Source organism: Moschus berezovskii, chromosome 17 (genome assembly GCF_049115385.1).
Source record: "Moschus berezovskii isolate FMDL1 chromosome 17, NW_MosBer_1.0, whole genome shotgun sequence".
NCBI lineage: Eukaryota > Metazoa > Chordata > Mammalia > Artiodactyla > Moschidae > Moschus > Moschus berezovskii.
Genome location: NC_142476.1, coordinates 27,421,878 through 27,430,671, shown reverse-complemented (window position 1 = coordinate 27,430,671; position 8,794 = coordinate 27,421,878). Strand labels below are relative to the sequence as shown.

The 8,794-nt window shown below is 42.8% G+C and overlaps 1 protein-coding gene across 1 annotated transcript; it reads right to left on the bottom strand.

Moving 5' to 3' along the window:
* Positions 1 to 236: 236 nt before the first annotated feature.
* APOBEC4 (apolipoprotein B mRNA editing enzyme catalytic polypeptide like 4) lies at positions 237 to 6,978 on the bottom strand. The gene is made up of 2 exons (XM_055418793.2): positions 6,750 to 6,978; positions 237 to 2,063 (listed from the first exon to the last, which is right to left on the bottom strand). Exon 2 carries the CDS (start codon positions 2,031 to 2,033, stop codon positions 930 to 932), a length of 1,104 nt encoding a protein of 367 aa, XP_055274768.2. The 5' UTR covers positions 2,034 to 2,063; positions 6,750 to 6,978; the 3' UTR covers positions 237 to 929.
* Between the last annotated feature and the right edge of the window lie 1,816 nt (positions 6,979 to 8,794).

Sequence of the window (8,794 nt, the reverse complement as noted above, 5' to 3'; positions counted from 1 at the left end):
GCGCTTGGCTGGAATAGAAAAGGAATGTTGGGGAGTGGCAATTGGTTAAGTTACTGAAACGTAAATTCACAGACTTCCTCTCCACCTTTTGTCTGAATACTGTGCTAAACCCTAAGGGAAAACCAAAGAGGAGAGACGGTGTATGACCTACAGGAACTGATACTCTTGCTGATGCGACAGGGTGGCAGGAAGGTAGAGGAGGAACCTTGAAAGCCAGTAAGAGTGGCTTGGATTTTATGTGGTGTGTGATAGAAGGCCTTTTGGAGACTCTCATGTATTATCCCACCTTTATCATCTGCTTTGGAAAGAAAGATCAAACTGAGCAGGTGACTGGTTTCAAAAATCAATTTTGGTAGCTATAGCTAATCAATTAGCAAAAGAACTTTTCTCCCCACAAACTATTTTGAACCGCTTTACATAAAAAAGAAAATGAGCTGCCTAAAATCTTCTGTCCACGGTTAACAATTAATGGAAAATCACTGGTTTGCTTTTGCAAGCAGCTCTTAATGTCAGTAACTCAGGCTGTTTTCCAATTTTGCAGTAAATTTTTTATACCAAAACCAATTTAGGAAGCTATTTAGTCCATGGGCTTTTTTAGTGGAAAGATGATGTGGGTAGTGTAGAATAATGACATTTTCTTATACCCATCAGAATATTAGCAAGTTACTAATGGTTCCATTTTGATACTGTCACTTTCAAACTAAAGGAGAGAGATCAAATTGCTTATGGAAACATCTTGGATTATGTTAAAAATAGTGTAGCCTTGTAATAGTTGAGATAATAAATAATTCATGTTTTGCTTTGAGTGTGTCAGTTTATCTCTGTCTTGAATCAGACCTAAGAGAGAAAGTTTCCAGATTTCTGCTGCCTATCTAATAAAGTCCTCTGGTAGTAGTTTGGTCTCTTGACCAGTTGTTGGAACGCAAATTTTAGTTTTTCCCTTTCTTCTTCTTCTTGTCACCTGCTTCTTTGCTACTTGCAAACTGTCCTGTGATTTCTACTCTGTCCACTGGCATGCCAATGGGAGACTTTCTGAGATCACTGATTTCCTGGAATGATATATCAGGCATATTTAAATGCCTTATGATATTCCTGGGTTTATGTGGACTTGGTCCTGCATGGATTGGTGGTAGGTCTCTATAAGGCACCAGCACGAATACGACAGGAACCCTGGGGTTGAGGCTCAGATTGGGTTGCAGCTGTCCGCTTGTCACTTGAAAAGACTGCCTGGGAAAGACATTGTTTAAGGAGTAGCCCTCCAAAGCTGCCTGAATTTTTATGTTGGGATTCTCTTTTGCCTGGAGAAGAACATCGGTGAAATATGGTTTCACCCCTGTTATGGCATTGATTTCATGTGCGTTGTGCCTATCCGCCGCAGCTCTCCCGATTAAAATGGGCTGGAAAACAGTTGCTCCCTGGACACCACTCACAAAGTTGCTAAGGAGAGAATGCCACATCCCACCACTTATTGGGCTCAAAGTGACCTGTGGCCATAAACTGGCCAGGCTCCGGAGAGCTTCGCGGTTCCATGCGGAGGCAGGAAATTCAGCCTCTGTGTGATAGAGCTGAGAAAAGTAAATACTAAGAGTGATGTCTGGATACTTTGCCAGGAAGTGATACATTTTGCTGATGCAGCAGTGGTTAGCTTCATTGCAAGGGGAGTTGCTGGAGTACAGAATGATATGCCTGATGTAGTCGTTGTTGTGTATGGCCGAGTCAAAGTAACCGTTCACCTCAAATAACATTGATTCCGGGTGGGTATCATTCCCAGTGCAGCTGCTAGCATGACCCTTTTGCACCAGGCTTCCAGAAGAAGTTATTAGCTCATAGAATGTGAGGTGTTTCGTTGGAGAATATGTTGGCCCATAAGGGAATCCAAAAATCTGATAAAATTCTGTGTAGGGAACTCTTGCTTCTTCACCCGTCCGAATATGGTAAGGACAATTAGAGCAATCGAGAGAGAAACTCAGCCAGTAATAAGGTTTCACTATTGTTCCATGATTGGCCAGGTATTCCTCATATAAGGGCTCCATTGTCAGTTTTACTGTCTTCTAGCTGCAACCCTAAACAAGGAAGAGAAATGACATATAAAACCAGTGCAGGAAAAATGAAACAGCGCTTTAATTTGCCGAGCCATACTTTTCTTTAGAGGAAGTAGCACAATAACCATGGTAACATCTTTTGACTCTAAAAGATAGTGATTTACTGTACACCTATAGTGAAAGTTCAAGATACTAATCCTGAGAATTAGACAAATGCTGGGGGAGGAGACAGAAGGAAAAGACATAAGAAAACCTTTGTCTGTTTGATAGATTCTGAGACAGAAGAACAAATGGGTTAACAGTGCAAGTTCTAGAAACAGATTGCCTTATTTCAAATCTGGGCTCTGCCAATTACCCACTTTGTTACTTTTGGCAAGTTATAGAACATCTGAGAGCCACAACTTCTTCTTTTTTTTCTTTTTTTGTGAAATGAGGATAAGAATAGAACCTGCCTCGCAAGATTATCTTGTGGATTGAATGATGGAATAAATAAAAAATGCTTTGATATGTGCCTGATACATATTAAAGACTCAATACATATTAGAGATGGCAAGAGTTAACGTTGACATTTTAGGAATCAGCGAACTAAAATGGACTGGAATGGGTTCAAACTACTGCACAATCGCACTCATCTCGCATGCTAGCAAAGTAATGCTCAAAATTCTCCAAGCCAGGCTTCAACAATATGTGAACTGTGAACTTCCAGATGTTCAAGCTGGTTTTAGAAAAGGCAGAGGAACCAGAGATCAAATTTGCAACATCCGCTGGATCATCAAAAAAGCAAGGGAGTTCCAGAAAAACATCTATTTCTGCTTCATTGACTATGCCAAAGCCTTTGACTCTGTGGATCACAATAAACTGTGGAAAATTCTGAAATAGATGGGAATACCAGACCTCCTGACCTGCCTCTTGAGGAACCTGCATGCAGGTCAGGAAGCAACAGTTAGAACTGGACATGGAACAACAGACTGGTTCCAAATTGGGAAAGGAGTATGTCAAGGCTGTATATTGTCTCCCTGCTTATTTAACTTTTATGCAGAGTACATCATGAGGAACGCTGGGCTGGAAGAAGCACAAGCTGGAATCAAGATTGCCGGGAGAAAGATCAATAACCTCAGATATGCAGATGACACCACCCTTTTGGCAGAAAGTGAAGAGCAACTAAAAAGCCTCTTGATGAAAGTGAAAGAGGAGAGGGAAAAAGTTGGCTTAAAGCTCAACATTCAGAAAACTAAGACCATGGCATCTAGTCCCATCACTTCATGGGAAATAGATGGGGAAACAGTAGAAACTGTTTAAGTGTCAGACTTAATTTTTTTGGGCTCCAAAACCACTGCAGATGGTGATTGCAGCTATGAAATTAAAAGATGCTTACTCCTTGGAAGGAAAGTTATGACCAACCTAGACAGCATATTAAAAAGCAGAGACATTACTTTGCCAACAGAGGTCCATCTAGTCAAGGCTATGGTTTTTCCCGTGGTCATGTATGGATCTGAGAGTTGGACTATAAAGAAAGCTGAGTGCTGAAGAATTGATGCTTTTGAACTGTGGTGTTGGAGAATACTCTTGAGAGTCCGTTGGACTGCAAGGAGATCCAACCAGTCCATCCTAAAGGAGATCAGTCCTGAGTGTTCATATGTTGAAGCTGAAACTCCAATACTTTGGCCACCTGATGAGAAGAGCTGACTCATTGGAAAAGACCCTGATGCTGGGAAAGATTGAAGGTGGGAGAAGAAGGGGACGACAGAGGATGAGATGGTTGGATGGCATCACCGACTCAATGGACATGAGTTTGGGTAAACTCCAGGAGTTGGTGATGGACGGGGAGGCCTGGTGTGCTGCAGTCCATGGGGTCATGAAGAGTTGGACACGACGGAGTGACTGAACTGAACTGAACTATAGCTCAGTAGTAACAGTATGAATCCCCCAGGTTGTCTAGTTGGTTCTGATTTATGAGAGTCCAAAGACATAGCAAGGGTTTTGCATTTTGTTCATAATATTCTTCTTGTTTCTTTGCTGACTATGAAAGTATCTAAGATACTGTATGGAGGTTTTGAGTGTGCTTGCATGTAAAATCAGCTATTTCTTCAAATCATTGGCAATAAGTAGGAGGTGGTTATCCTTTGGCAGGGACTAGGACCTTGGGATCTATTTTATTTAATGGTAGAGACTTCTTGGAGAAGGAATGCTTGAATATTCTATGGGTTGTGGACCCTCATTCATTGACATTTGAGAGTTTTATTTCCAGTAGGTGGGTCTTGTTAGAGCATTTTGAAAACTTTCCTGTTCTGGAGAGCAAAGATGATCCTTCAGGATATTACAAATAAATAATGTCTTGGATGTTAAGCCCTCAAAGTTGAAATTTTAAGTGATTTTTCCTTTACAAAAATATTCCTTCAGTATTATTGTTCTCAAGCAGCAACCAAGGGCATTATAATATAGTTACAGAAACATTTTGAAGTAACTTTATTTTGCAACGATTAAGTGTTTGTACAAAAGAAACTCTCGCAGTTTTGTTTATTATTAATATGCCCTTTGTCAGTTTAAGAAGTGAGCATCAGTATCTCTTTATGGTTATATTTTGTACCTTTGCAATTCCTGGTGAAAAGGTAATTCCTTTTTACATGCTTATTGATATATAGTATTTATTCTTCTGTGAAAGATGTATGATTCTTTACCACTTTTTGTTTGAGGTTTTTCTAATGGATTTGCAGTAACTCATGTATCAAGAGCATTAGCTGTCATATTTCTTGTTAATATTTTGCCTGCTTTATAGAGCCTTTTAACAATGCTGATGGTATCTTTAATTGGACCAAATGTTACATTTTATGTGGTCTGATTAGTGTTATGATTTTGTTTACTATTGTATTTAGAAAAGACTTCTGCATCAAAGAGGAGTTTAAGTATTTCCCATATGTTCTTCTACTATGTATGGTTTTTACGTTTACCACTTTGTCCAGGCAGCAAAATGGATAAAGCAGAAAATTCGAAAGGGACAAACTGACCATAGCAACAAAATTAATTTCTCACTTTTCAAAATTTAATTTACCACTTCAGAAGTATTTATTACAGCCTCTCCTATAGAAGCACTTTGATCAACTTCTGTCTTCTCAACCCAGGTCTGCTCAGTCATTGCTGTATTTGATACGGCCTGATCTCCAGGCTGAAACCTGCAGAGGTCCTTTATTAATCCTTTCCTGGGCAGAAAATACTTTAGGAGTGTCAGTCCAGCTGTTGATGGGATGTGACTTGACTCATGTCACCATTAGCCTAATGGCTGATATCTCTGCACTGACTCTGGGCACCACATACACATCAAATTCCAGATTTCTCCTGGCCTCTGACACATCAACCTGGTCCATAGGATTGGGTGTTTGCCCCAGATGGCTCCTTAGTGCTATATTTTTTTGCTCCAAGGCTTCTTACACCCTGTGTAGGTTTTCCTTGGGATCCTGACTCTTCTGATTAACCCTTGGCAATGGACCGATCACCTAGAACCTGACACCATCTCCTGCTTGATCCTGAGCATTGTTTTCTCCTTGGATTTGTGCCTCTCTCAGCCTTACACATGAGACTGGACCTCCCTGAATATCAAAACTTGCCAAAAACCAAGCCCAAAGTCTCACTTTCTTTTGAATATTGTGTGCTGAGTGTGGTCTGTCGTTGGGTGGTACACCCGATATCCAGGTTATAACTCAAATTACAATGTCAACTCACCTACAGAAAATTTACATATTGATATGGCTAAAACATTATGGAAGCAGTACCAAGAGGTCCTTTTCTGCCTTTACTTTTTTGAGTGGGAAGGGGGTATGGAGATAACTATATGTAATAGTCCCAGAATTACCCTTCTTTTAAGGAGAAGTCTTTGGGTTTTCAAGATAAAGGTGATATGGAAAGTCCTGAAAGCATCCTTCCTTTGCATCCTCCGCTAGGCTATCTTAGCCATGAATCATTACTGTCTTAAAGGGGATCTTGAGGACTAGTGGCTTTTAAAGGTAATGATGGGAGTTCTAGAGTCTCATTCTTGCTGATGGCTTTCAGGGCCAGACAACTGTGGCTCACTATTGGCACGTCTTCACTTTTTCAGGAGATCTTTTTAATCACCCTTATCTGAAGGGGAAGCTGAAAGGAATTCCCGCCCGCTTTGAACTCTTACAGAATTTGTGGTTTATATCAGCAATTTGCTACTAACGACAGACCGTCTTGTCGTGTTAACCTTTGGTATCTGGCCTTTCATTTCCCGCTAACGAGGTTGAGACCTGCCCTGTTTAGCCCCCGGACTACCTCAGGAACCTTGATTGGTTCACAGGCCGGGTTGGCTAAGACTTGTTTCCCCACCATCCTGTATCCCTACCCCCCAGTTCTCTTCCTTCTGCTTTGTCCGCACTTGAGAAATAAATGCATGCCGCCCTCAGCTGAGCAGTTCTCCTGGTGGTAGCAAGTGGAGAGCTGCAGAACCCAGCTCCCGGTCTCCACTCCTTGTGAGTGGCCCCCTGGACTGTGGCTATGGGAGGACCGCCTTCCTTAGTTTAACACCAGTGATCCATACATGAGGACAGTCTGGTTTCTCTTCACTCAGCCAGGATTTAGTGAGTACCGGTAAAGCACAGTTTGCACCAGAGTAGTTGGAAAATGGAGTCTGCCCTTCCCAATCTGTGCGCAATCTGTTAGCAGCTAAAAACAAGTGTTAGCAGTTATAATTACCATCATTTTGTCTCCACGCTTGGATCACATTCCAGGTGTTCTAGGAGTTGGTCCATTTCCTCTTTTTCCCCCTTCCAGTTTCATGCCCTGTTTCAAGTAGCTGTTTCAGAGGGCAACTGTGTTGTTGAGATTCACCTCCTGTATCGGTTCAGAACTCTTTTTGCGGTTTGCGTTCATTAGTTCCTTTGAACTTGGCTGTCCTGAGTTAGAAAGACCTTGCCGAGGTGTGGCCGCGTCTAAGAACACTGTTGAATTGGTGCCATGGTAACGTTTGCAAAGTAGCTACTGCTAGGATACGGCTCTGACACTTATTACTTTATTTGCATTTCAAACCACCTGTTCCGAAGATGAAAATATACATGAATGCATATTCCATTCTGGATAAGAGTGTAATATCTTACTGTTTAAGTGAACATGTTGGGTTTTTTGTTTTTTTTTTCTCCCTCCGGCTGTGAGAATCAAGTTCTGCGCTCAGAGCCTTTGTTCTGATCTAAAATAGGAGCCAGGCTTGGGATGTGGACAAGATCTGTTGCTTTCTTTACCTGTGGTGGTGCCAGGGCCCCTCCTTGGGAGGCTTTCCCTTCTGTGAGAGGGAGGCCCCTGTGAAGGGCGCAGAGACTTGAGTTCCCCAAAGGCAGGCGCTTTCTACTAATAGCCCCGCAGCCCCTGGAGTAGGGAGGAGCGCTGTACTTTTGTCAAACCTGGGTTACTACGTGCTAGCAGTTTCCCTTCTCTTACACACTCCCTGGGATACTCTTGCTATTGATACGCGTGGTTGCCTCCAGTGTTAAGAAAAGCTGTGCCCCTGGCTCACCTGGAAGAGCGCCTCGTCCCTCTCCTGCTTCCCCTCCACCCCCTCCATCTCTACACGGTCTCCTGGGACACTAGTGTTGACAGTGACGAGTCATCGTGCTCACCCTCGTTATTCCCACTCCCCGCTCCCTCAGCCTGCTTGAAGGACTGCGTGGTGATCCCTGGTGCATGTTTCCATTAGGTGCCACCCAAAGTCCTTAAGCACGTATCAGTTAGTCTCTCAGTCACGTCCGGCTCTTTGGACCCCATGGACTGCAGCACGCCAGGCTTCCCTGTCCATCAGCAGCTCCTGGAGTCTGCCCAAACTCATGTCCACTGCGTCGGTGATGCCACCCAACCATCTCATCCTCAGTCGTTCCCTTCTTCCTCAGCCTTCAATCTTTCTCAGCGTCAGGGTCTTTTCCTGTGAGTCAGTTCTTTATATCAGGTGACCAAAGCATGTATAGTATGCTAAAATACATGTATGTAGACACTATGCTAAAAATAACTGTCAGGGATGATGGAAGCACCCAGAAGATTTCCTGCAGCAGCATCACCACTCAGTTTTGTTTTTCATGGTCAAGCTTCCAGTCTCCACAACAGCAACAGTCCTTTCCCTTCTCCTCCTCTTGAGGGCTGCTTCTAGCTTGAATATTTCCTGTTGATCTTTGTGCCTTTTATGGGTCTCAAGCGTATTCATTACCTCCTCAGCGAGCTAATTTTCAGTGAGATTTTCTTTCGTTGACGCTTGTTCAGTCTATTGAATCCCATTCCTTCCACATCATTGGCCACTGGTTTTGCCTTTCTGTCCCTACTTCCTGCCTCTATTTTCACCTCCTAACTCAATGAACTGGCAAATATAAAACCAAAAGTTGATCCTCTGAGTTTACCTTTTATTTCACCTCAATAAATGACATTCCATTTAAAAATATGCCTCTATCCACTAGTATATTTACCAATTGCATTTTAGGGTAATTTGAGAAATAGGCAATCCCAATTAGGCAGTCAGTTTTTAAGACAGGTCTAGTGAAGTGTACGGAGAAGGCAATGGCAAGCCACTCCAGTACTCTTGCCTAGAAAATTCCATGGATGGAGCAGCCTGGTAGGCTGCAGTCCGTGGGGTTGCTAAGGGTCGGACACGACTGAGCGACTTCACTTTCACACATTGGAGAAGGAAATGGCAACACACTCCAGTGTTCTTGCCTGGAGAATCCCAGGGACGGGGGAGCCTGGTGGGCTTCCATCTGTGGGGT

What these genes read in the sequence shown, in the direction of transcription:
- APOBEC4 (XM_055418793.2), bottom strand. Translation starts at nt 2,033, where the DNA reads ATGGAGCCCTTATATGAGGAATACCTGGCCAATCATGGAACAATAGTG.